The sequence below is a fragment of the Branchiostoma belcheri genome, unplaced genomic scaffold, assembly GCF_001625305.1.
Source record: "Branchiostoma belcheri isolate BF01 breed outbred unplaced genomic scaffold, Haploidv18h27 scaffold94, whole genome shotgun sequence".
Lineage (NCBI taxonomy): Eukaryota > Metazoa > Chordata > Leptocardii > Amphioxiformes > Branchiostomatidae > Branchiostoma > Branchiostoma belcheri.
In genome coordinates, this window is record NW_017804620.1 from 787838 (window position 1) to 815399 (window position 27562).

The window sequence follows — 27562 nt, forward strand, 5'->3', positions numbered from 1 at the left end:
CGGGGCCTGCACAGGAGGCTATCCTCCTTGAAATTTATAGTATTGATATTAGCATGACAGTCACTGTTTTGTCCCAAATAGTCACTCACTGTCCCCCCTCTGGCAGTTGTTCCGAGATGACCGGACCGCTGTCGTCCTGCAGAAGGTCCCAGACGCGGACTCGGTTCTGGTCCACGGTGTAGAACACGGCGGGGCGACTGCGCGACCAGAGAACACAACATGGCTGCCCGCCTGACGCATCAGCCCATGTCAATACTGGGACTTCTGTAAATACAGGAAACAGTCTTTATTATATATATATAAACACTCTACAGTTTACTACAGATTACTACTGTATACTATAGTCGTCACTCAGTACGGCTGCGCAACTAGAGAACACGACATGGCCGCCCGCTTGCTGTGTCACTCCACACAAGCACTGGGCGTAGGTAACAAGCAAGGAATACTATCACTGTCTTATCATTCCATCTCAGCAATCAAGAGTGAGTGAACACTGTAACAGTAGACTCCCATGTCCTTTTATTATTAGTACTGGTTGTTTCTCAATTAGAGCCATTTGTGATAGTTTTAAGTTCAACATAATCTCATAAAAAGTAAAACTGTACACATATAACTAGACTGAATACCTATGTTACAACAATTCCACTTTAGAACAGTACCTGAATCTGTGTTGTACAATCTCACACTGCCATCACCACAGGCCGCCTGGAGGGAAGGAACTTCAGATTAGACCAGTAGACTCAATCATAAATGGCATTTACTGGACTGTATAGACTTGTAGAACTCATTCAAGTCTTTAGTATTGCTTGTGAGTAATATATTGACTCTAATCTAGTCGTTGGCTAGTCCTATAGATTGCTTATTTGTTTTTCAAAACAGCAAAAACTCCCTTATTTACCCACTTTCTTAACTCCTACAACAGTTTACTCACCAAGAAATAGTCAAACCCAAAAGGGCAGAAATCCATGCCTGACACTTCTGTCACTGTTTCTGTTGGGAAGAGAAGAGAGAAATTAAAACTCAGCAGAAAATACTAGTGACTCTCTGGTAAATAAAAGGAATACTATGTAACAGTAAGACTTAATCAGAATGTTTGAGACATTTTCCCACCTTGCTGAGTTGTGTAGAGTCCAGGCAAGGCTCTGCCCCCGTGTCGCACCATGTGCAAAATGGAACCCTGCAAACAGAAACAAAAACAATCAGGAATCATGCCTAATATAATTTCATTATGATAATCATCACAATTTTGTGATTCTAACAGGTTGTTGTCTGAATTGTTTTTTTTTAATGAATCCTAACTTAGTACGAAACATGCCTGTAGCCAGTATTTTGGTTGGGGGTTCTTTCCACTTTCTGAGGGACCAGTGAGCACCATAGGCACCAGGTACCTACATGTACTATATAGGGGGGTCTGGGGGCTTGAAAAATTTTGAAAATTTAACCTTCTGAAATGGTATTTCCTGCATTTTTGAGAGGAGAACCCCCCCCTGGCTACCAGCATGTATCTAGTACCCGGTATGAATGATGTGACCATAAATGTAACTTGTTAGTAGCCCACCCTGTCAGTGCCAGTATGAAGAAGTGGTTTGGGTCGGTCAGGTGCAGTACCTTACACTGCAGCTAGGTGGTGCTGAATTTAATTTATTACTCTAACAGTAGATATAGTCAGTAGTTAGAGATAAACCCACCGTGTCGGTCCCTATGAAGAAGTGGTTTGGGTCCGTCAGGTGAAGCTGCAGACAGCAGGCAGACATTGGACTGGACTGGCTCACTTTCCTGGGGGGGGGGGGATGTAGAAACATTTCAACAATAAAATGTTTGTAACACTGTGATCACGATACAAGCTTCGCATCAGTGTATTAATTGGTTTCCCAATTAACCAGTAATACTCTGTTTTTGTACAATTTACTAGATATTTTTTAAAAACACTGCCTACATTTGTAGTCGTATCTTTCCTTACACATTGTAGATGAAACACACTATATAAAAGGAATGTATGGCAAGACTGAAATTTGTTTGCCTTTGATACGGAGAAAACAGTTATTAAGAAAAGCTTTACCTTGAGAGTTTCTGGAGGTTGAAGGAGGAACTTTTGACAATCTTGATGAGACCACCTGGTGTGAGACCTACGCAAGACACAAGGTCAAAGTCAAGGTTATATAGACCACTGTATACAGCCACATTCCGACTGCTATCGATCTTTCTATAAAGAAGTTTTAAAACTAGACGTACATAATATATTATACACACATGTATGTTGAGCATGGATGGAGTTATATTGTCTTACCCAGGTCAGTTTCTGAGGCATCCAGGCTTGATCTGGACACTTCTATCACAGTCTGAAATAACAAGAGATTCACAGGGTCAAGTTTCAGTGCGTTTTGGCATCAGATAGTATAGAGCCTTTCCTCAGAGTACAGTGAACTTCAGTGCTAAATTGCTCAGCTGAAATAACTGCCATTGGATGTAACACTGCACAGTATGATAGATACCACTTATATTCTGTAGAATATATTAGCCTTCAGGCATGAACTTGCAATAAAGCTATTATTATATACTACTTGGGGCCACGTCATCAGAGAGGTTTTCAATAAATACAAGGCTTATAATTTAAGGCTGCAACTTGCAACAGCACCAGTTACCAAGGTGACAGACATCTGGTCCAGGTCATTGACCTTATGTGTTTGAAGAAGAAGAAGAAACAGAGCAAAAACAACCTGTTCTCCTATGGTGAAGGTAAAAATATAAATAAATAGGTACCCAGAAGATGATGGCTCCGCCCTCGTCCATGGAGGCCAGCTGGAAGGACAGACCTCCGCCTGGGGCAAAGGTCAAGGTCAAGTAGGGTCAAATTGACGAACTTCAACTCTCATTTATTATGCACAAATTCATGCAAATCATTCTGATAAAAAGGCAAACATAAGATTATAAAAAACTAATATGTACAATAGTCTTCTCTTCACATCATATTGAGGCATTTTGAAAAAAATAAAAAAATGGACTCAAAGTTAACACTTGAGCCACACCAATTTATTTTCTTGGTTAACGGATTTTTGTAGAAAAAAAATGGAGCGGGCGGGCGAAAAAAAAATAAAAATAAAAATTTGATACTACCTGCCATACAGCCATGTACTGTGAAATCCAGACTGCTTATTAAGTTACGAAAATACTGGGAAAGAAACAAAAGACAAGAGAGGATGTACTGTGTTGTGTTTTTTATTTGCTATCCACACCATTGGGTTGATAATCTTTTTCGTACACGAGCAAAATGCAGAAAACAAGTTTTAGCATGTTACTTCCAAGTTCCACCATCATCATATGTACTCTAAAACATGACACGAATGTTAACTCTCACAAGCAATTTCATAGTCACAACAACTTTAAAGGGGACAAAATTTATTCAATTTTACATGTACTGTACCTAGATTCTGCCTTGATCCAAAGTTCCAGCTTTCTCAAACAATTAAGCTTCCGCCACAATTTTGTCCGCCATGCAGAAGAACAAAACAAATGACTGAGCCAACATGGTTCCAGAACATCGCATCTGATTGGTCAGAAAGTAAAACAATCCACGATTGGCTACTTTACGTCATGTGACTATGTGTGCAGGAGCGCCTCTAGCGACATTGGTATGAACTGCAGCAATTTCATTGAGGTCTCCCTGTTCAGGGTATTACCGGCCTGTGGGGTCTGAACTATGACGTTTTTTATTTTTATTTTCATTCGGCAAAAAAAGCAAGCGGCGAATCCGTTAACCAAGGAAATAAATTGGTGTGGCCTTGTCTATCTTTTTTTAAAGACCAAATTTTTTTTTTTTCAGTGAAAACTGAACATGTCTTCTTACTGTGGGCTGTCTGCATTTTCTCTGCGGAGACTGCAGCCCGATGGCTTTCCTCCACAGACACGACAGGAACCAGCGAGTTCACAGGGCCATGGTGGTTATCACTGCCTAATACACCATCTGTAATCAATCAATCAATCAATCAATCAATCAATCAATCAAATAACCTAGACATTGACATCATGTAGTCTCATTTTTGCTTCCCATTCTTTTTCCTGTACTGGTATTACATACTACATGCAATGGCCAAACCTTTGTCCTGTATTCACAATGTACTTTATTGCTGCCAGGTACCCCACCCCTAGCCTGGGTGCAATCCTCCGTAGTTTTCGCCCGCTCCCTAATGTCACTGGGGTAGCCTGGGTGACATTAAGGAGTGGGCGAAAACTACGGATGGCACTCAGGCCACCCCACCCCTAAGTTGGAAAATCAGTTGGTTCAGACCAATAATAAGGTTGGGGTGTTTAATTGACTGCACTAATTTAAAAGAAACGATAATTGATCGCTGCACCCACCTGTTGTGTAAGTAGGAGATCTGATGAGCCACTCCTCCTGCCCAACCTTGTACACAAAGTGCATGGAGGACAGTTCTCGTAGGTCCCACACTACCACTGAGCCATGGTTCTGGAATACAACAATCATGAAATAACTATAGGTGAGATGGTTTTTGATAAAAAAAGCTCTTTTTCAACAGGATGTAAGTACAGCTGATGGCACCTACTAGAGAGTACTAAATCAAACTATACTATCTATTAGCCTTCAGTGCAATGAACAGTAACAGATAACAAACTCACTGTGCCAGCAAAGGCCAGAGTAGGTCTGGTGGGACTGAAACAGCAGCAGGTGGGAGTTCCCTCACACATCAGCACTCTGGACAACAACAACATCAACAACATTATATCAACAACAACATCTAAGGCCTGGTGGGACTGAAACAGCAACAGGTAGGAGTTCCCTCACACATCAGCACTCTGGACAACAACAACATCAACAACTGTTATAACAAGAACAACAATAATAACAACAACAACAATAATAACAATAACAACAACATCTACATCTAAGGTCTGGTGGGACTGAAACAGCAACAGGTGGGAGTTCCTTCACACATCAGCACCCTGGGAGGGGTAACAACATCCAGGTAAGGCTTAAATTCCTACTACATACGGTACAACCCACCTTCACACATCTGATCAGTATATCTTCATTATAATAACAAGCAAGAACACAAATCACAAGTCTGCAACTGAGCTCAGCAGCAATTCAGAAAGCTTTTAGTAGCAGCTCAAAAACCTTTTAAGAACCAAACATACTGATGTGCAGAGGCTAAACTAATCAGTTGCTACTATGTGTATAATCATGGAGTACTGACCAAGTATAACGCTGTGCTACACCATGAGGTTGTGTAATGGTTATACTTCAATAGAAACATGGGTAAATCTTCATCCTTACTTCTGTATCCTGGAGGGTTCTGTGATGTTCCACAGGCACACCAGGCCACGCCTAGCAACTGTTGCCGGGACATTCCCACTGGAGCCCTGGGGGGGGGGGCGAGTGGGAGAAAGTGAATTTCAATGACTACATTAATGATGATGGATATCAATATCTTTAAAAAATCTCAATCTCAGTGTTACAATTTTCCCCACTATGTTCAACGTGGTACATGAAGGTACATGTCTAAGCGACAGGTCTCCCATAGGAGTTTCTTTACAAAGCTGACTGACCTCAGGGGGTAGGCTGAAGGCCAGTAGCAGCAGTTGAGGCTGGGTGGGTCAAGGTTAGGGTTAGGGGTCAGGGGTTAAGGTTAAAGGTGACTGACCTGAGCAGGTAGACTGAAGGCCAGAAGCAGCAGTTGAGGCTGGGTGGGGGAGAAACTCGCACTCACAACATGCCGACCTGAAACACAACAACACATTTACTAACATTAACCTTTAGCACACTTAAGTAACCATTTGGCTACCAGATCTCTATTGGTTAAAGGTAGCAGGGAGATGGCTAAGACAAAAATTTGGTCATACAACTTCTCCTTGAAGTAAGTGTAGAAAGAGGTAAAATATGTTAGGGCTGGGTAGGACAGCAGCTCAAGTTTACAATGCTCCTTTCATTCATACAGTCACATGTATCATTATACAGTATTGACATAATTTTGTTTGGCTGTAATCATCCTATTTTGCTGCCCTCCATATAACCCTTGAGGGAGTATGGATGGATCATAATAATCCCCATGATCATAGTCCAAGACAAATTGCATCAGCCATTGTGTACATTTGATCACTCCATACCTAAACTTCAGAGGACAGAGTGACCAAAGGTGTAAACACATGAGGTAATGATCAACCTTTGTCATCAGCTGTATATTTACCTACAGTCATGAGACTAACTGCTGACTCTACCAAATGTGTGAACGTATGGGAAGCCCCTGGGTATATTTCAGGAGGCATACAAAAATGGCTTGAACTTTCTCTTGATATAAAAATGTGTAAAACAGCATGAAAGTTTACCCGTGCTGATGGTAGAGTTCATTTATCAGGGATGAATTATGAACTATTACAACTAGTGATTTGTTCATTTGTCTTGAAATACTTAAATCACTAATATATTCGCGGTAGCAAAATTTTGCTTAGAAAAATGGACATATTTGTGGATTTAACATTTGCGGTGGCAGCAAGTGCAGCAGACAGAAAGTTGGTGAATTGTTTGCGGTAATGATAAATTTGCAGAAAGGAAGTGACCACAACAACCTAGAAATTAGAATATAAAAGAACCACGAAATGTAGAGTGATTTACAGTAACTGTTGCTGTACAAAATGTTTAATTTGTACAGACAGCATTTTGTTAATTGTGTCTTACATTTGAAATTTCATCAGTTTTTATAAAATATGTGATGCATGTCAATACAAGTTCAACATGTACACTTGACTTGGATAGTGTAATGTAAAATAGACCCATTCGACTTTCATGGATCACATAAACTACTTAATATGTCACATGGGGGACATTTCGAAAGAATGTCGCTCTAGAACGCTGAAGTCGAACACGGCTTGCGCTCGCGGTGTCCCCCCTGGCAGATCATTTTTTTAGTAAAAGGCAGGTGTCTATTTTCTCGGTAATATATGCAGAAATGACAGGAAATCAGGCAACAACTTTGTATGGTGGCATTCCGTACAGCAATTTAAGGTTATTTTGTTCTGTGACGTATGCAGTTTCTGCGATCCGTGAAAGGAACTTTTGAAATGTCCCCCATGTGACGTAGTTTCTATTCGAAATGTCCCCCCTGTGACGTATGCAGTTTCTGCGATCCGTGAAAGGAACTTTTGAAATGTTCCCCCTGTGACGTAGTTTCTACTCAGTATACAAAATGTCCCCCCTGTGACGTAAGCAGTTTATGCGATCCATGAAAGTCAAATGGGTCTATTGTCCATTATGTTCTATACTGTACATGTTTGTGGGGACATCATTTTGTGGTAGGTTTTTGCAGTGTTTTATTAGTTGACATGATAGAAAAAATTCAGTAGAAATTGCATATTTGCAGTGTCATGCATGAGTTTACAGTCACTGTGGAAGTCAATAAAGATCATATATTGACCCCACACTTACAAACACTTAGTGACCTTTATCCCCAACGTAAAGTCCCGTATGAGATACAAAAATAACATATCTGGGATTTCCAACACTCTCGCTAGTATAGCTATATAAGCACTGTTCAGGCAAATCTCCCCAGATAGCGGCCAGACACCTCATCAGTGCAGGTCAGAAACAGACAGTGCATGTGGAAGGTAAAAACTTGGATTAACTTCTGTTATGCTCTTAACTTCACATAACACTTACTAATAAGCGATCCTATATTTTTTTCCATGCTTTTTTTTACAGAACCTGGCCTATACTGTAGGTACAGTCATGTATGTCTGTTTAAAGGGGTCCTAAAGTCCTGAAGGGAGTGCTTCCAACAGACATTAATTTTGGAAGTAAAAAAAAAAGTGGGTGGGGTCCTGTGGCGTATTCACTACTGATGTAAATGGGTCATGTGGCATAACGGCAGTGCTTGGCTTGGAACTAGCAAGAGGTCCCGAGTTCCAGTCCTGACATACCACCGATCTTGTGCCCTTGGGAAAGGCACTTTACACGACTTTTCTCACTGAACTTGAGTGAAAATGAGTATTGTTCCATGTCTGGGACACAACACCAGCAACAGCTGCCTGTGTCCCACACAAACACACAGCACAATCTATTGGAAAATAGCACTCCCTTCTGGACTTTAGGACTCCTTTAATTAGTTCTTTCCTTTGGTTCATATGTAGCGATTGGTGGAAAGTTAAATTGGGTGAATTGCTGCGCTAGCGAGCAGGATCAGTCCCGGCGCAACATAAAACAGCCGATGTGAGAGTGGCCAGCATAGCAACATCACTAACTGTGAGATCATGTAACATGCGCCCCTTTGTTGAGTTTGAAAAATCATGTTCCTGACTGTTGCATGGCCAGTGGCTGTGGGAAGACTAAGTAGATCACACACGGTGACACCAATTGCTACCTCAGCTTAGAAATAAGTTGCACCTGGTCCAAGCAAAATATTCTTGCACTTCGCAAGTGCGCAAGCTGGTATTTAGGCATGCTGCATGTATCAAAGAGATAGGAAGAGAGAGGCCAAACAAGCTAAGGCTGTATGGCAGTTGTTTACAGCAAAACGTTAACGTTATATTGACCTGTTTGATCACATATAAGTCACAAGACTACATCCCAAACAACACTACCAGTAGTTTCTTAGTATTGACAGAGCTATGTAAACAAGGTTTGGCAACAACAAAAACCCATATCTTGTATCTTGGTGTGTTAACATCACTGGTAAGGCCAAAGCTCAGGTGTTACACCGGAGGGCGGTTATACTGCAATCAAATGTGCAAAGATTGAGTGTAACAAGTCGTTCAGTGTGATATAGCTAGCTGCCGCCACGCCGCGTGCCTGCGAAGCTGGTGTGTTACGCTGAAGGGCGGTTATACCGGCTATACAGATACAGAAGCTGGTGTGTTATGCCGAAGGGCGGTTATACCGACTATACAGATACAGAAGGTGGTGTGTTACGCCGAAGGGCGGTTATACCGGCTATACAGATACAGAAGCTGGTGTGTTATGCCAAAGGGCGGTTATACCGATACAGATACTGGCTAATATACAGAATAACAGCTGACTGAGACATAAGGAAAAACCCAGAATGCTCACCAGTACAGGTAGAAACAGACTCTATCCCGACAGGTTCACAGACCCATAGGTCTATCTCTGTTCAACCTACATGTAACATGTTACAGATCTTGATAATTTGAGCATTTTGTGTCTTACATTTGAAATTTCATCAGTTTTCATAAAATATGTGATGCATGTCAATACAAGTTCAACATGTACACTTGACTTGGAGAGTGTCATGTAAAATTGTTCCGTTATGTTCTATACTGTAAATTTGATCATTTTCGTGGGGACGTAATTTTGTGGTAGGTTTTTGCAGTGTTTTTATCAGTTGACATGATAGAACAATTCATTAGACATGTACTGACTCAGAGTAATACATTGGAAATGCATATTCAGTGTCATGCATGAGTTAACACTGTGCAGAGGTCAGAAAACAGCAAAAATTCCCCTAAAACGTGACCTTTATCCCCAGGTGCACGTGATGCAGACGTAAAGTCCCGGAGACACAAAAATATCGAAGATATGAATCATCGGGGGATTTCCAACACTCTCGCTTGTATAGCTATATAAGTACTGGGAGAACCTCTGTTCAGGCAGATCTCCCCAGGCACCTCACCAGTGCAGGTCAGAAACAGACAGTGCATGTGGAAGGTAAAAACTTGGATTAACTTCTGTTATGCTTTTAACTTCACATAACACTTACTAATAAGCGATCCTATATTTTTTCCATGCTTTTAGACAGAACCTGGCCTATACGTACAGTCATGTATGTCTGTTTAAAGGGGTCCTAAAGTCCAGAAGGGTCTCAGTGCTTCCGACATTAATTTTGGAAGTAAAAATATGTGGGTGGGGTCCTGTGGCGTATTTACTAAGTGGGCCATGTGGCATAACGGCAGTGCTTGGCTTGGAACTACCAAGAGGTCCCGGGTTCGAGTCCTGCCATGCCAGCGATCTTGTGCCCTTGGGAAAAGCACTTTACACGACTTTTCTCACTGAACTCAAGTGAAAATGAGTATTGTTCCATGTGGGGGACACAACACCAGCAACAGCTGCCTTTGTTCCCCACACACAGCACAATCTATCGGAAAATAGCACTCCCTTCTGGACTTTAGGACTCCTTTAATTAGTTCTTTCCTTTGGTTCATATGTAGCGATTGGTGGAAAGTTAATTGGGTTTGCTGCGCTAGCGAGCAGGACCAGTCCCGGTGCAACATAAAAGAGCCGATGTGAGAGTGGCCGGCATAGCGACATCACTAACTTTGAGATCATGTAACATGCGCCCCTTTTGCAGTTTTGCAAAATCATGTTCCTGACTGTTGCATGGCCAGTGGCTGTGGGAAGACTTGTAAATCGCACACCTGGCTGAGGGAACACTAAGATTACACACAGCGCTACCTCAGCTTAGAAATAAGTTGCACCTGGTCAAAGCAAAATTTCTTGCACTGCGCAAGCTGGTATTTAGGCATGCTGCATGTATCAAAGAGAGAGAGGCCAAACAAGCTAAGGCTGTATGGCAGTTGTTTACAGCAAAATGCTATTATATTAACGTTATTGACCTGTTTGATCACATATAAGTCACAAGACAACTTACGTATTAGTAAGTAACTACATCCCAAACAGCACCACCAGTAGTTTCTTAGTATTGACAGAGCTACATGTATGTAAACAAGGTTTGGCAACAACAAAACCCCACTTGGTGTGTTAACATCACTGGTAAGGCCAAAGCTCAGGTGTTACACCGAAGGGTGGTTATACTGCAATCAAATGTGCAAAGATTGAGTGCCGCCGTTCCGCGTGCCTGCAAAGCTAGACGTGTTATGCCAAAGGGCGGTTATACCGGCTATACCGATACAGAAGCTGGTGTGTTATACCGAAGGGCGGTTATACCGGCTATACCGATACAGATACTGGCTAATATACAGAATAACAGCTGACTGAGGCTTAGGGAAAACCCAGAACACACACCAGTACAGGTAGAAACATACTCTACCCCAGCAGGTTCACAGACCTATAGGTCTATCTCTGTTCAACCAACATGTAACATGTTACAGAGGTTCCCAAAAAGTTGCCGGTTGATAGCTATATATATATATATATATTGCGTTTAAACAGAGCACAAGCACTGCGCGTGTTTGATAATTCACATTGCTAATGTGGCCAGAATAACCAAGCTCAAGTACTAAGGCCTCGTTCATGATTCAAATGTGTTCCGGTTTGGCCACGATCCGAATCGAAACGGAATATATTTTTGGGTCCGTGATTCAAAACTTGAACCCACACTGGAAACGGTTTCACACCTCAAATTGACTTGCATTTTATATGTATATCACAATTTCTTTGAACATTTCCTGGGAACCCGGCTCGTAAGGCGGAGAGTTCACGCCTGTTCGGGCGAGTTGTGGGAAAAGGACTCGCCCGAAAAAAACATGTATCACAGTCATAATTCTAGAATTTTATTCACATCATATTAGCTCAATATGACACTATCAAACTTTGCTTTTTTTTGCCACGAAGTCCAAACTTCAGTGGTTTCATCGGTGCAAAACATTTGTGATGACTTGGCGCGCCCCTAATATAACACAACAGCAGATATCCAATCATGAACGGGGCCTAAGTGAAAACCAAAGGTTGTTATAATTAGTTTTTCTTTAAGTTGAAGGAGGGTTTAAATATGCCACGTTTTGTTGCCCTAAGCTAATCAGAGTGAATTATTCTGATAGGTTACCTTCAGTTATATCCAGTTAAATATACTTTAAGGCTATTTGTATTTGTGTAAGACGTCCTGCGGGAGATTGCAACTTTTTGCTGAAGAGTGTTGTTACAGTGTACACTGGAAATGCCACTGTGAAACTTTTTACATGTAAAAGAAATCTTTCACAAGATTGTGGTCGTTAATGGGCAGCCTTGGTATTCTGAGATTTACATGACACTTATTCCACCTCATTTTCACGTATTTGTTGACAATTTGTGGACAATACGGGGGATTATCAGCACAGCGGGTCCATGCAGTCTCGGCCGTGGGCGATTGATGTTTAGTATTTGAAACTCTTGAAAACTATTTGAAAACTTGAGTTTGTAACCAGGTCCTCCTAAATGGTTTATTCAGATTTGTGTGATTCCAATAAACAGCTCAAATAACTATGTACTAGTTGGAAAAATGATAGTTGCATGGGTGTAGTTGTCTGTGTCTGATTTATCAAAAATCCAATGCTAAAACGGCCAGACATTTTGCTCTTCTCAACATCCCGCGACTAAACAAACATGGTCTATATCATTAAGTAAGTTGTGTTATATTAGGGGCGCGCCAAGTCATCACAAATTTTTTGCACCGATGAAACCACTGAAGTTTGGACTTCGTGGCAAAAAAAAGCAAAGTTTGATATTGTCATATTGAGCTAATATGTTGTGAATAAAATTCTAGAATTATGACTGTGATACATGTTTTTTTCGGGCGAGTCCTTTTCCCACGGTGCAGCTGCACGTACATTTTCTTGATTGACAGGCCTTTATGTGCTTTATGTGCTTTATTAACTCCATTAGCGACACACAAGACTTTGAAGTTGCCCCCTTGCTGCCGGCAGTGCCAAAGTGTCTAGCTAGACAGCTCCAATCAGATTTGCCCATCTTCGTTACAAACACGATCTTGGATAATGTGGCCTAGTTGACTGTTTACTTTCTTATTAGGAGCCTTCTAAAAATACTGCGGGCCTGGTGTAACTTATGCTTGTGCTACGCTGAGTCGCTGGAAAAGTGAAATAGCGACGCTTATGTGTTGAAACTTATTGAAAACAGTTATACCGGCTATACAGTACCCTGAGACTGAAAATAATCCCTGAGGTTTGTATACGTACACTACACAAAAGGCATTCCTGAGAAGGGTAGTTTTAGAGTACCTGGCAGTACAAAACGTGAGAGTACATAAGAGTTGATGTTACATGTCGATGTGTGTAAAAATGTTGATCAAACCTTGCAGCAAACATCACTGAGTGACAACAAAGACCATCATCCTTAACTTCACCCCGTGTGCAAGATGGGGAACAAATTAAGAACAAGTAGAAGCCAAGAGACTGAAGATAAACAACCTGTTATCATTGAACTTCAAGACATATCAAGGTGGGGCAGATCGCTACTAACTTTGAAAAGTTGAAAAAATTGTAGCCTGGATGCCAGCCATTTTATTTTTTTAAAACTATATATATAATAAAAGACTGGACACACACATATTCTATTGGTCTGGTGATGATGTCATGTAATTTATAAAGATTCTGAACTAATTTTAAATTAAATACAACTGCTGTGGTTCGGCGGGGCCTCTGCTGAATGGATGACCACCAAGGATTAGCTAACGCAGTGCCCCTGTTCAAATTCAAATATTCAAATGACAGATGGATGACATGTGCAGGCCCAGGTTTTAGGTAGGGAAGCAAAAGACTTGCATCCAGCTATAAAAATGTAATGATTGACTGTCAGTAACTTTTTACAATGCTGCCAATTGCAAGATTTAAATTTATTCAATATGATATTAGTTTCTATGTCTTATGTTTGAATTATTGATATGTACATCAGAAATATTCCTTAAAGTTTGGGGCCATGAAAATCTCCCTATTAAAATTGTAACGAACCAAATGACTTATTTCTAGTCAGTACACAGACCACCTTAAGGAAGGAGACTCCTCCCTTGCCAGGGGAGACCTGGACTCAGCAGAGCAGCACTTTGCAGCTGCACTCAAGACAGTACATGTGGAAGGTAAAAACTTGCGCAAAATTTTGGAATGCTTGTAAGTTCACATAAAGATAATACTATAGCAGGGCTCGAAATATTTTACTTGGGCCACACCAATTTAATTTGTTGGTTCTCGGATTTGCCTCTTCGTTTTTTCTGATTTGCAAAAAAAAAAAAATTTGATTCTGGTCCTGAATCAACTGAAAAATGCTCATGTTTTGCCCCCCAACAGTTGAGGAAAGTCCTTTTCTTCCTAGTTGTTACAGTTTTCCCATAGTGGTTTGATTAAAAGTTCAAAATTTAATGTTTAAATTTTAACCCAGCCTGTTGTGTTGACTTCATGGCTCATTTTGTAGCATTTAAGCCTATAATAGGATGCCTAGACCTGTTTTTATTTTAATTTTTTTTCGCCCTGTCGCTTCATATTTTTTCTGAAAAAATCTGAGAACCAACAAATTAAATTGGTGTGGCCTTGCTGATGTTTTATACCTTTTTAAACACTTCTGGATATTTTGTGATCGATGGCGCATTTCAGGTCATATTGATCTACTTGACGTGTACCTGCCATGCCATTGGAAATAAAATCTGAAATACTGGGGGCATGTGCACCTTAGTGCACCCAAATTTGGAGCTGTGCATCCAATTTTTTTTGTGGGTGCACCTGTGCACCCAAACAGGTTTACAAGATGTTAACTGTACTAACATCTTGTTCTTAGCATCTACGTGTCAGAAAAAAAATGAAATACTGTCTACCTTTTTTTAGAAATGAAACATAATTAGCTTTTGCTGACATTCTACATTTAATAATATTTTATTTCACCAAAATAGAACATTACTCTAAACAATTTGGTTACCTGTATATGTGTACCGGTCTCACATCAAGTTTTTAATTTGGAATCCCAGACCCGACAGCCCAGCAGTACCAGAGAGAGGTGGAGCCCCTGTGCAAGTTGGGGGATGTCTACAGTAAGCAAGGTCAGCAGACAGGAGACGGGGGAGACTTTGTCAAAGCAGCAGCACTCTACAATGCAGCAATACCCAGGTCAGAGGATCAAGTCCTCAATGGTAACATAGAAATAGCTATCAAAGAGGTAGAGAACTCATTTCTCATATATATCTTAGGCATTAATACGAATAATAGAAATGTTAGCCAAGATGACACAGAAAAACACAAGAAAAAGCTGAAGAAGATGCGGGACCAGATCAAGCTGAAGATGGAAACCATTGACCAGCAACTGGATCCCTATGTACAAGAGGATGACCCATGTGTCAGAGAGATAGAGGCAAAACGAGCTCAGGCTGTCAGGCAGTTGTTTGAGAACATTGCACAACAAAGGAAGGAGTTCATCAGTCTGCTTGTAGAAGAGTGTATTGGGTTAATGGGTCCCCCTCCCTGTAAGTATGCCCTGATAGGTTTGGGTTCACAGGCCACAGGACTGGTAACTCCATACTCAGACCTGGAGTTTGCCATCTTGGTAGAAAAAGAAAGTGAAGAATGTCTTGTGTATTTCCGTAACATCACCCACTATCTACACCTCAAGGTGGTCAACCTGGGAGAAACCATTCTCCCAGCACTGGGAATAAAATCTCTCAATAACTTCTACTCTGAGAACCCACTTGAAAACTGGTACTATGACTCTGTTACACCTCGTGGGTTTGCATTTGATGGCTCCATGCCAAAGGCAAGCAAGACTCCACTGGGCAGGCAGGGAACTAAGAACAAACCACCCAGTGAACTCATCTGCACCCCGAAGAACATGGTCAAAATACTTCAGAATGATGTCACACTATACCTGACGAAAGGATATCACCTTGCCACTATCTTGAGAAACCCATGCCTGATAGCAGGGAACCAGGATTTGATTGACACGTACATGGACATCACAGAGAAGATACTGCAAGCTGATGGGGGCAAAATGGCTCAACAACTGGCACAGAAGACACTAAGGGAAAACATGGAAAGCTACAGTAATGATACAGTTTCAGCAAGGCTAATTGATGTTAAGAAAGAGATCTATCGCTTCCCAGCTGTAGCAGTGGACTGCTTGGCACTGTCTAAAGGCATCATACCTACCACAGTTTGGGAGACAATAGAAGAAATGGAAAACCGACAAGTGATCAGTTCCGACAATGCACACCACCTGACAGTGCTTACCAGCATCTCGGCAGAACTCAGGCTCAGAACCTACATCGCAAATGGTGGACAGAAGGAAAACCTGTCAGCTATGGCCTCAGTTGAAACAGAACAGCAAGGACAGGAATCATCTCTACAGACCAATGCACAAAATAATGATAAAGAACAACTACACAGACTGAAAGAAGTCTTTCATCTACCAAATGAGAAACAGCTTTTTCGGTACTGTTATACGGCAGTTCCTTTGAGGAGAGCATTGTGTGAATGGTCTGGACCCGTAATTAGTAATAGTGGTATAAAGGAATTAGTTCTACATACACTCAATAATATCTCTAACTGTTGGTTTTCTGGGGAGCAGCCAGCCTTTGATGGTCAGTCTCTTCTCTATGATAGTTCACCAAGTGTAAAAGGTAAGATGTACATGGAGCTATGCCAATATTGCCTGGCTATTGACTGCTATGACAAGGCCCTGAAAGGAGTAGATGTAGCTGACACTGAGAAAATAGAGCTGCTTCTCTACAAAGGACTCTGTTGTTTCCACATGGGTGATCACCAAACAGCAATAAGCTGCTGTGATCAGGCACTGGATAGGTGCAGAGGCATCCATACTGATAATCAGGAACATCCCAGGATTGCTGTGTTACACAACAATCTGGGGGCAGCCTGGGGTGACTGGGGTGATCAAACGAAAGCCATTAGTTATCATGAACAGACACTGCAGATGTACAGGAGTATCTATGGTGAGGGTACACCACATACTCTCATTGCCACCTTACTCAACAACCTGGGCATGGCTAAGGATGATCACAAAAAAGCAATCAGCTACTTTAAGCAGGCACTGCAGATGCACAAGCGTATCTATGGTCAGTCTAAACCACATCCTGAAATTGCCAAGTCACTTAACAACCTGGGGTTAGCCTTGCGCCACCGGGGTGATTACAGAAAAGCAATCAGCTACCATGAACAGGCACTGCAGATGTACAGGTGTGCCTATGGTCCACTAACAGCACATCCTGACATTGCCACCTCACTCAACAGCCTGGGGGAAGCATGGAGTCACCTGGGTGATTACAGAAAAGCACTCAGCTACTTTCAACTAGCACTGCAGATGGACAGGAGTATCTATGGTCAGGATAAAGAACATCCTGACATTGCCTCCTCTCTCAACAACCTGGGGACAGCGTGGTATAACCTGGGTGATCCCAAAAAAGCAATCAGCTACCATGAACAGGCACTGCGGATGTACAAGAGTATCTATGGTCAGACCAAAGCACATTTTGACATTGCTACCTCACTCGACAACCTGGGGTTAGCCCAAGAGAAACAGGAAGAACATAAAAAAGCAATCAGCTACCATGAACAGGCACTGCAGATGTACAGAATTATCTATGGTCAGACTAACAGACATCCTGGCATTGCTCGCTCACTCTACAACCTGGGGACAGCATTGAGTAGCCAGGGTGATCACAAGAAAGCAGAAGAGTACTTTACACAAGCACTGCAGATGTGGACCATTATCCATGGTCAAAATAAAGCAAACACTGACACTGCCATCACACTCAGCAGCCTGGCGACAGGCTGGGAGAAACTGGGTGATTTCAACTTAGCAATCACCTACTATGAAGAGGCACTGCAGATGAGGACAACAATTCATGGTCAGACACATCCTGCCATTGCAACCTTACTCAACAACCTGGGGGGAGCCAGGCACAACCTGGGTGATTACAGGAAAGCAGTCAGCTACCATAAACAGGCACTGCAGATGCGCAAGAGTATCTACGGTCAGGGTACAGAACATCCAGACATTGCTGAATCACTGAACAACCTGGGGTTAGCCTGGGGTAAACTGGGTGATGACAAAAATTCAATCAGCTACCATGAACAGGCACTGCAGATGCGCAGGAGTATCTTTGGTCAGACTGCAGAACATCCTGACATTGCCATCTCACTCAACAATCTCGGGTCAGCTTGGGAGAAACAGGGTGATCACAGGAAAGCAATCAGCTACCTTGAACAGGCACTAAAGATACGCAAGAGTATCTATGGTCAGCATACAGCACACCCTGACATTGCCATCTCACTCAACAACCTGGGGCAAGCCTTGTATAACGTGGGTGAACCCAGAAAAGCATGTCCTTTCCATGAAGAGGCACTAAAGATGTACCAGAGCATCCATGGTCAGACTGAAGCACACCCTGACACTGCAAACTCACACAACAACCTGGGGAGGGTCTGGCACGACCTGTGTGATTACAAGAAAGCAATCAGTTACCATGAACAGGCACTGCAGATGTACAGGGATATCTATGGTGAGACTAAAGCACATCCTGAAATTGCTAGGTCACTCAACAGCCTGGGGTCAGCCTGGGAGAAACTGGGTGATTACAGAAAAGCAATCAAGTACATTGAACGGGAACTGGAGATGTTGAAGGCTATATATGGTCAAAACAAAGCACACCGTGACATTGCCCACTCACTCAACAACCTGGGGTCAGCCTTGGATAACCTGGGTGAGCACAGAAAGGCAATCAGCTACCTTGAACAGGCCCTGAAGATGTACAAAAGTATTTCTGGTCAGCATCCTGATATTGCCACCTCATTCAACAACCTGGGGTCAGCATATGCAAAACTGGATGACTACAAGAAAGGAATCAGCTATCATGAACAGGCACTACAGATGCTCAGAAGTATCTATGGTCAGGGTACAAAACATCCTGAGATTGCCAGCACGATCAACATGCTGGGAATGGCCAAGAAAAAACATGGTGATCACCAGCTCAGAACGGCTCTCAGTGACTGTGAAGAAGCCTTGGCTATGGAAAGGCAGCTTCACCCTCAGGAACCAAATCATCCAAGGATAACAGAATTGGAAAGGAACATTACTGGGATCACTGCACAACTTGCGGCTTTCCCTGTCCAGTAATCTCTTCAACTTCAATTACAAATACATGCATTTTAGATTTGTCATACCCGGTCCATATAGAACAAGCTTTTCTTTATTTGGATTTACCAGAAGATGGACAGGGAGACATAACAGGTTATTACTCTTTTTACGTCGATGAAGGTTAGACATCCAGGTAATATGATACGCCAAAAAGCAGTTGCTCAAGCAACTGGATATGATTTTGGAACGTCAGACGTTTCAGCTAGTATCCACTAGCTTTCGTAAGTGACTGAGAGACCAGAGGAGAAATGGGCGTATTACTCTTTTTATTAGTGTGGCGGGTTCTTTAACATGCTTGAGGTGTGGCTCTCCTCAAACATGGGACCTCCAGCTTTACATCCCATCCATGAGAGTGTCCCTTGCCAAAGCTACTATTAGAAGTAAACTCATTTTCACTTCAAATACAAAGTGCCTTTCCCAAGGGCACAACACTAGGGCCTGCCAGGGATTAAAACCCAGAATTTCTGAGTCAACAACCATATCATAACCACAAGACCACCTTCCCACCTAAAAGTAAAGTAACTTCAACAGTATTCCCAGACCCCATCCTATCCCACTCACCAGCCAGTAGTAGTTGAGAAGTAGCCAGAGTGACCATGTTGTCACTAAAGGCCATGTTGGAGTGTGTGGAACGTTTGGGTTCAGCTGAGGTGCAAAGTGAGGAGAGTCTTGTTAAGTGCCTTTTTCTAGGACATAACTTAAGGGCATGCCAGGGATTTGAACCCATTACCTCTAGGTTCTGGGCCAAACACCATGACCATTACACTACACTACACTACAGGACACCACATATAGTACAGACCCCATCCCACTCACCGGCCAGTAGTAGTTGAGAAGTAGCCAGAGTGACCATGTTGTCACTGAAGGCCATGTTGGAGTGTGTGGACCGTTTGGGTTCAGCTGTTCTACTGGCCAAATCCTCCTCCAGTAACACAGCTACAACCTGTAGGAAGGATATAGCAACTTATGGTTACTGTAACTTTGTGTTTTCACGTGTCATCTTGGCTACCTGGTTTGTAAACATAAGTCATTACCAAATACATGTATATAGTCATAATGAATGTAAATAAAACCTGTAGGTATAAGATTAAAAAAAAGCCGTACAACCAACTCCTTGCAGACGTACGTGTACGGTAGACAAACTTATTTAGGATAGATTTGTGTTTTAATGACTGTTACATGTGTCTTGGCTACGTGGTTTGTAAATAATATCATCAAATAGTCATTGTACAAAAATGTAAATAGTGTGCTGCAACAATGTAAAATAGTAAATGTTACATCAATGTACAGTGAATGCAAATATAAATCATTACTCTTGAAGATGATACATTAGTCAGCGAAGACTGAGGGTATATATACTATGCAGGAGTATGACTACAATAACCAATAAACCATGAACATATACAGTATGTGTAGATATATAATAAAAATGTACATAATATGTAATATTGTACTGATGGCTGTTGATATTCTTAAAAGTTAAAAGTCTGAAGTTTTTGGAGTGGTTAAACTTTGCATTCTGTGAGTTGAAATTCTGCATTTTTTTATATTATCAGAAGAAGAAAAAAACTTAGTGAAGACTTTTGTGCAGTATACATAATGTTACAAGGCAGATCCAGGCATTTTACAAGTGATGTTGTAAATCAGTGGTAAATAAAACTACGGGTATGATTGTGAACTGGTGTGGTCTCAATTGTTTTACTGGAAGCCTGTGGATAGAAGTTTGTTTTAAGCATGTTTACCTGAGTTTTTACACAATGCCTGTTGATAGAGGCTTAGATATATCAAGAAGTTTGTTTTGTGTAAGAGGACCTGACAAGATCTGTTGTTTAAAGTTTGTTTTGTATATATTACCTGACAAGATCTGCTGTTTAAAGTTTGTGTTGTACATTATAAATACCTGACATGATATTTAATTTGTTTAAGTTTTTGTATTGTAAGAGTACCTGACATGATCTGTTGAGGAAGTTAGTGAGTTTGACCGTGTCCACAGCTTTGGTTTCCTGGTCCTGGTCAGGCCCTGATATACTCGAGTCATCTGGAAAATAATCAAAACTTATAAGACTAAAGGAAACAAGCCTTACAAAATAAACTGTTCGTAATAATTCTCAGAAATATCCATGTTAGTATTGTTACCTTTCCGTATTTTAAGGGTGTCACTGCAAAGTTAAACCACAATGACTTCGTCTTCTCTTTGTGTACTATTCATGTCATAAAGTCATGACAGAGTTGAGAAATTTGTTGTTGGAGATTCACATTCTAACATTTACTTTTCAAATTCAATACAAGCGTACAACATTTTACAAGCTGTCTTTTCTGTAGCGTTGAATCAATCATACAATTGTGTAGCAATGTTCTAGTGTAAGATTGTACATGTGATGAAGTATAGAGACATTCTCTATAGTTATAGAGTTCAAGCTTTGTTCCAACACCAGAAATTTTCGGCCAATCTCGTCAACCTTCATCACATGAATGATGAACTTGCTGACTCTCTGGAAGTCAGAAGAGTGAGATTCAAAAGTGGTGGGAAGACAGATTCTCCCATGGTCACTTTTTGTATTAGAACAAAGCTTGAACTCTAAAACTACAGACTAGAGATTTAGTATAAACTGGTGTGTTACGCCAAAAGGCGGTTATACCGGCTATACAGATACAGAAGCTGGTGTGTTACGTCGAAAGACGGTTCGCTATACAGATACAGAAGCTGGTGTGTTACACTGAAAGGCAGTTGTACCGGCTACACAGATACAGAAGCTGGTGTGTTACGCCGAAAGGCGGTTATACAGGCTATACAGATACAGAAGCTGGTGTGTTACACCGAAAGGCAGTTATACCGGCTATACAGATACAGAAGCTGGTGTGTTACGCCGAAGGGTGGTTATACAGGCTATACAGATACAGAAGCTGGTGTGTTACGCCCGAAAGGCGGTTATACAGGCTATACAGATACAGAAGCTGGTGTGTTACACCGAAGGGTGGTTATACCGGCTATACAGATACAGACAGATACAGATAGATTCTACCAACACAGATGAGATTTCATGAGAATTTAACTATGTAAACTGACCTCCACATGCGTTAACCTGTGTGGAGGGGTGCTGTGTCCATTTCTGTGAGACCTCCACTTCCTCTGTCTGAACCTCACGGTCGATGTTATCATCTCCACACTGGGTGTACGCCTGCATCGGGGAACAAGATATTATTGAGGTAAAAATCAGTGTTGCTCCCTCTAACCAAATACTTTCTCAAATTCAGCTTCTCAAATTCATGAAATAAAGAGTCTTTGTGTAAGTCTTTTACAAAATTATCACATTGATTGTTCTGTACTTGAGAGGTACATGTAACTGTCAGGTCATGGTTCATTGACAGTATTTGGAGTCTATGTCGACAAAGACTCTGATCGGGATCTCTACCGGCAGAACCACCAATTCTATACCAGATCAGAGTTTCTACCCTGACGAGTATATTTGATTTCATTTGTTGGAAATTATTGTAAGAGTACAATACATATGGGACACAGGCAGCTGTTGCTGGTGTTGTATTCCACACAGTTTGTATTACTCATTTTTACTTGATTTAAGTAAGGAAGGCCGTGTAAAGTGCCTTTCCCAAGGGCACAAGATCGGTGGCATGCAAGTTGAGCATTCTGCCATTGCCCCACATGACCCATATTACCTGTTGTGTATTTGAACTGCCGAAGCTGCGTATGTACAGCTCGTACTCTGTCAGAGGCGGGATGTCTAAAATATCATGTCCGACGAAATCCAACTCCAGAAGTCGCATCAGCTCTTTCCCGCGTTTCGTCGTCTTGGTAGCGACCTTCCGGCTGACCTGACGCTGTTTTGCCGCCACGAAGTTGATGAAGGTTCGACCTTTTCCGGTTGTAGGTCGTGAGTTGGAGGTACTCGAGTCGGAGTATGCACCCTGCAGATTTGTAAAACAAAATTACACAATATTTGCCTTCAAATACATACATACGTACATGGCCTAGCCTAATTATATAATAAACTACAGCTCTGTTTATTCTTACTCAAACATATTCATATATTATATATATGGTGGCCATCCCCTCCAACTCTGTCTTGCCACTTGCTACATAATGTAACCTGACACCACAAGGTGTCTACTACAGCACCAGTTACCATGATGGTGACATAGCTGCAGGTTGATTCCATTTCTCCCCATCACTGAGTATCAGTATCTCTCCAAATAGATATAGCATGACATGTATTTTAATTACAAGTGTCATTAGTGATACATAATATGCCACAGTTATCTCCTTGTATTATATTTATAAGTAATACACAAAGTTCCAGAGAAGTTGTCCCCTTACCGAGCTGTCCTTTCCATCGTCCAGCCCGGCAAACGGAGCCGGGGAAATCGTGGCGTTCTCCTGGTTCATCGCCTCCATGATGGCTCGCACCTCCGACGGCCTCTGTGGGGGGAAATGTAGTTTTATTTGATATGTGTTTTTGTTATACCATGGAGGTATCTCTACTTACACCACCTTGGTTATCAATCACTTTATTAGCACTGACCAGTGGCTAAAAGTGGCCAGCAGGCAGATTTTTAGTATTTCTTCAATGAACAGAAGTTCAAACAACAATGTCCTAAAAAATAAAATGTTCCTCAAACTCAAAGCAAAATTGCTGCACTGACCACAGATGGTCCAGTTGTCTCCTCTTCATCCTCATCCTCATCTTCATCTTCAAAATCATCATCATAATCCTGAAAATAGACATTCCACATAAAACCATGATATTATTTACGGATGTAGGAAGCAAATGGAAACAGTGAGGTTTGGCTTCAACAAGTAACCACTCAAGTCAAGGGACTGAGGAAAGATGGTTGGTGAGAGGATATGTTTTCTCTTAACAAGAGCACCTTAAAACTGGACAAGACTGTTTTGAATAATCTAGCTACACCAGGTTTGACTTCCTTACATTTTACAGAGCCTGATAATGGCTAAGATATCATAATGTGAAACTCTGCCTTTACCTCAAAGTCATCATCATCATAGTCATCATTGCCGCCTTCTGTGTTGTTTTCTGCTGGTGGCTCCTTTTCTGGCTCTTCTGGGACCTGGGAGTGTGGAACACACACAAGTTTACAGAAGAAATGGTACATTTGAGGTTACCGTAACATCTTCATTTTCTTATAATTTTGACACACATGCATGCTAAGACAGAAAAAAACAGTGTAATCAAGGCAGTTTTGTAGACTTCTCTTGACGTTAATGTGACAAATTGACATTCACATTGGTGAACTGATCGATTCTGAATACTATATCAAACAATGTAAAGAAAACATCAGCAGCTGACCTCTAGTTCTGGTGCTGAAACTTCTTCCCTTCTCCTGCCCTGATGTCTGTCTTCTCTGGGACGACTTTCAGACTGAAGAACACACAAACAAATTGTCAGCCAACAATTCTTATCCTTCACATTGTAAATTACATCATAAATTACATAGTTTGAATAAATGTCTTTATTACATTGTGACTAAACTCGCCTATATAAAACGAGCTTCAGATTAAACAGCAATAAAATGATTTTCAGAAAAACAAAATACACTTGGATGGAATATATCCTTATCTGAAAAATTCCACCAGTCTGTTCTAGTTACATCATTAAATATTTCTTACCTCGTCCTTGTCCCTTCTCTCCTCCTTACTCCTCCTGTCCTTGTGTCTCCTCTCTCTCTCCTTCTCTCTCTCCTTCTCTCCATCCTCCCCCTCCTCCTCCCGGTCCCTCCTGCGATGTTCCTTATCTCTGTGTTTCTTCTCCCGATGCTCCTTGGACCGATGATCCTTCCTCCTGTCCCGACCGTCTTCTGAACCGTGCCTGCTGCCGTCTCGAGACCTGGGAGGAGGAAAAAATCATCTGTTTTCAAACTATGGTATTTTACAATTTCAAGACATCAACTGTAATCTGATTTGACACAAGTTGTATAATTGTGTTCTATCAGTTTATACTTAGAAACCTGCTTTTCTGACAACTCTCCAGTGTCACTGACAAAATGTAGTGACTAGTGAATGCTACCTGAAATGTTCTTTGCAGATCTATCCTGTTATAGTGTACAATAGACTGAACTGCCAAAGGACAATTGTTTTTTTATTTATTGAAGCTGTATATACAAATGTATAAGGCAAAATTGTGTAGCTCACAAGTAAATCTGCACTGATCCTGCATAGACTAAGACTTTAAAGTTTAAGTAAGAGGAAAATCGCGTCAAACTCTCCAAGACTCACCCGTCTCTTTCTCTGTCCTTCCTCTCCTTCCTACGTCTTTCCCTGTCCTCATCCTTTTCTCTGTGTTTCCTCCTCCTGTCATCATCTTCATCCTTAGACCTGTGCTTTCTTTCTTCTCTGTCTTCCTTAGATCTATGCTTTCTATCATCTCTGTCCTCTCGGTCTTCTTTAGATCTGTGTTTCCTTTCGTCTCTGTCTCCTCTTTCATCCTTCGACCTGTGTTTTCTGTGTCTCTCATCATCATCTCCTCTTTCGTCCTTCGACCGATGCTTTCTTGGTCTCTCTTCGTCTTCTCTCTCCTCCTTAGCCCTGTGTTTCCTGTGCCTGTCCTCCCCGTCCTCCCGATGTCTTCTGGTTCTGTCCTCCTCTCCGTCTCTGGACCGGTGCTCCTTGCTCCGGTGTTTCCGATGTCTCTCCTCCTCATCTCGAGGCTCCTCGGAGCGGTGCTTCCGACGCCTGTCATCATCATTGTCATCTGTGCAAGACAGAGATGCAACAAGAGATGGTGTCAATCAGAACAAGGAAGGATCGGCAAGAGAAATATAACAAATACGTCTCTGTACGCATGTAGACACATGCAAACAAATAAAAAATGCTACCACTAGCACTGTATCATTAACTTGGCATGGCAAATGACATATAATAGTATATGATTTATTAGTGTCATTATTCAAATTGTTTTCAAATCTGTCACAATTGATAGCTAGTAGAAAATTCATCAACAAATTGTCCTGGGCTGCATGTATAGAGCTGCACTTGCTTTATATCTGATAAAACTTTCCGTGGATAGAACATTAATATGACAACCCCACTGACAGTTGGGTAGCAGTTAGATCACATCTTTTCTTTTATTATATTTGTCTGTAAAAGACTGTAAGATGAAAAGGAGGATGACACGTACGGTTTCTGCTGCTTCTCTTCTCCTTGTTGTCTCTCTCTCCATCCTTCGATCTGCGATCTCGTTTGGCCTCCTACAGACGTAACATCTGTGTTAGTATGCTACAGACTACTGAGTAACACTACTAACAGTGTAGCTATGCTAGCCTCTACCAGGCTTCAGGAGGTGGCTGGAAAGAGAAGTGATTCGCCAAATAAAGAGAGCTGCTCAAAGAGAGATAACATGCCAGGGGAGTTGGTCCAACTCTGGGCCAGCATGTTATCTCTTTATTTGGCCAATTTCTTCTCTTTCCAGCCAACTCCTGAAGCCTGATAGAGGCTAAGGAAAATCTAGGAATCATGGAAAATCCTCAGATTCTCAATTAACTATAAGAAATCCAGTTTCAAACCTTCAGAGACTGCTGGAGTTCATCAGCCTTCCATGTGTCTTCTTTGGAACGAGGCTGCAGAAAAAGACAAAACAATAATGTAAAAAAAAAACATGCTGTCTTTTCCCCCTTTCTTCTTGAGGTTATAAAAAATATAATGTCCCTATCTTGACTTTAAAAACAGGTGTTTTTCTTGATTATGCCTTTCGGACAATAAAGAAATAGACATTGTACAAAAGAAGGAACACTAACAGGAGTATGGGAATGTCAATGCCATATATCACCTACCATAATATCAAGGAGGTTATAATTACAGGTGTGTATCTCAGGTGTCATGGACAAACTCGGGACCTTTCGAGTTTAACCTGTAAACGTGTGCTATGATGAAATAACTTAGACACACGTTGGGAAGTTTTAGGGTCAGTTTTGGCCAACAACCATAAAATAATTATTTCTCTACAGTCATTAATGACAAAAAAGTTTGAGGTGTGAAAATATCAAAATTTACAGAGTTTGACTTTGAATTCAAACTGGTGCCATTGACAAAGACATAATCGTTCAATTGCTAGGGCAATTTATAAACCATGAATATTAATTCTCCAGGGTATATATTAATTCTAGATGTTCCTAGAGAAGAGAAAAACTCAGAAAGCTTACCTTCCTATCTCGGTTGCTACTGCTGGACGGCATCTTGGTTACGTTCGGTCGATCTAGAAACTCGCGAAAGTAGCGCCAAAACTAGCGATCAAAACGGCTACCAACTAACTGGTAACCACCAGGCAACGATACAAGGTCTCTTTGTAAAGTTATCGTTCCAGAATCATCGTTCTTCAGCTTGTTTCTTGGCGCAGAAGAGAAGAAAACAGTTTTGCAGGTGTTCGCGGAACTTTCGCAGCTCAAAAATGGCTCAAATATGCGCTCTGACGCACGCGCACTGCGACATCGATATTTAGCTGGCCGAGATAAACACTGCCTGTAAAACTGTTTGTTTTTGTTTGGGTAAAAAAATCAAGTACTCAGAATAAACGATAAATTTGTCACTTTACTTATTGAAATGGGAATACAATAGTCAGCTTGGGTGATGATCTGATATATTTTCGCTCTTTCAGGGGATTTTGTGGTGTAGATTTCACAGGTCCATATTATTATGCAACAGACATCTAACTAGAAGAAACCATTTTTTCACAGTGTAATAGGTTCTGTGAGATATTTTATGCTATTATATCAACT

At 41.4% G+C, this 27562-nt stretch overlaps 2 protein-coding genes across 2 annotated transcripts; one reads left to right on the forward strand and one right to left on the reverse strand.

Annotated features, from left to right (window-relative positions):
* Positions 1-85: 85 nt before the first annotated feature.
* LOC109461558 (WD repeat-containing protein 60-like) lies at positions 86-27305 on the reverse strand. Its single transcript, XM_019757935.1, has 26 exons — positions 26990-27305; positions 26354-26407; positions 25969-26038; positions 25068-25542; positions 24462-24678; positions 24142-24213; positions 23819-23902; positions 23480-23548; positions 23154-23255; positions 22496-22744; positions 21888-21999; positions 20767-20858; positions 19637-19763; positions 5661-5737; positions 5294-5379; positions 4636-4711; positions 4357-4465; positions 3845-3961; positions 2761-2819; positions 2288-2339; positions 2060-2126; positions 1689-1776; positions 1111-1177; positions 932-990; positions 660-705; positions 86-264 (listed from the first exon to the last, which is right to left on the reverse strand). The coding sequence occupies exons 1-26, from the start codon at positions 27020-27022 to the stop codon at positions 86-88; spliced, it is 2838 nt and encodes a 945-aa protein (XP_019613494.1). The 5' UTR covers positions 27023-27305.
* On the forward strand, positions 9339-19372 carry LOC109461575. The gene is made up of 4 exons (XM_019757947.1): positions 9339-9670; positions 12993-13132; positions 13660-13766; positions 14646-19372. Exons 2-4 carry the CDS (start codon positions 13050-13052, stop codon positions 18797-18799), a joined length of 4344 nt encoding a protein of 1447 aa, XP_019613506.1. The 5' UTR covers positions 9339-9670; positions 12993-13049; the 3' UTR covers positions 18800-19372.
* Positions 27306-27562: the final 257 nt, after the last annotated feature.

Bases quoted from the DNA above. Each gene is read 5' to 3' on its own strand.
- LOC109461575 (XM_019757947.1), top strand. From the start codon at position 13,050: ATGGGGAACAAATTAAGAACAAGTAGAAGCCAAGAGACTGAAGATAAA. The intron at 13,133-13,659 runs GTGGGGCAGATC...ACTTATTTCTAG, and splicing joins GAACTTCAAGACATATCAAG to TCAGTACACAGACCACCTTA. The intron at 13,767-14,645 runs GTAAAAACTTGC...TTGGAATCCCAG, and splicing joins CAAGACAGTACATGTGGAAG to ACCCGACAGCCCAGCAGTAC.
- LOC109461558 (XM_019757935.1), bottom strand. From the start codon at position 27,022: ATGCCGTCCAGCAGTAGCAACCGAGATAGGAAG. The intron at 24,214-24,461 runs GTAAGAAATATT...TGTGTTCTTCAG, and splicing joins AGAGAAGGGACAAGGACGAG to TCTGAAAGTCGTCCCAGAGA. The intron at 23,549-23,818 runs GTAAAGGCAGAG...GTCTATTTTCAG, and splicing joins ATGATGATGATGACTTTGAG to GATTATGATGATGATTTTGA.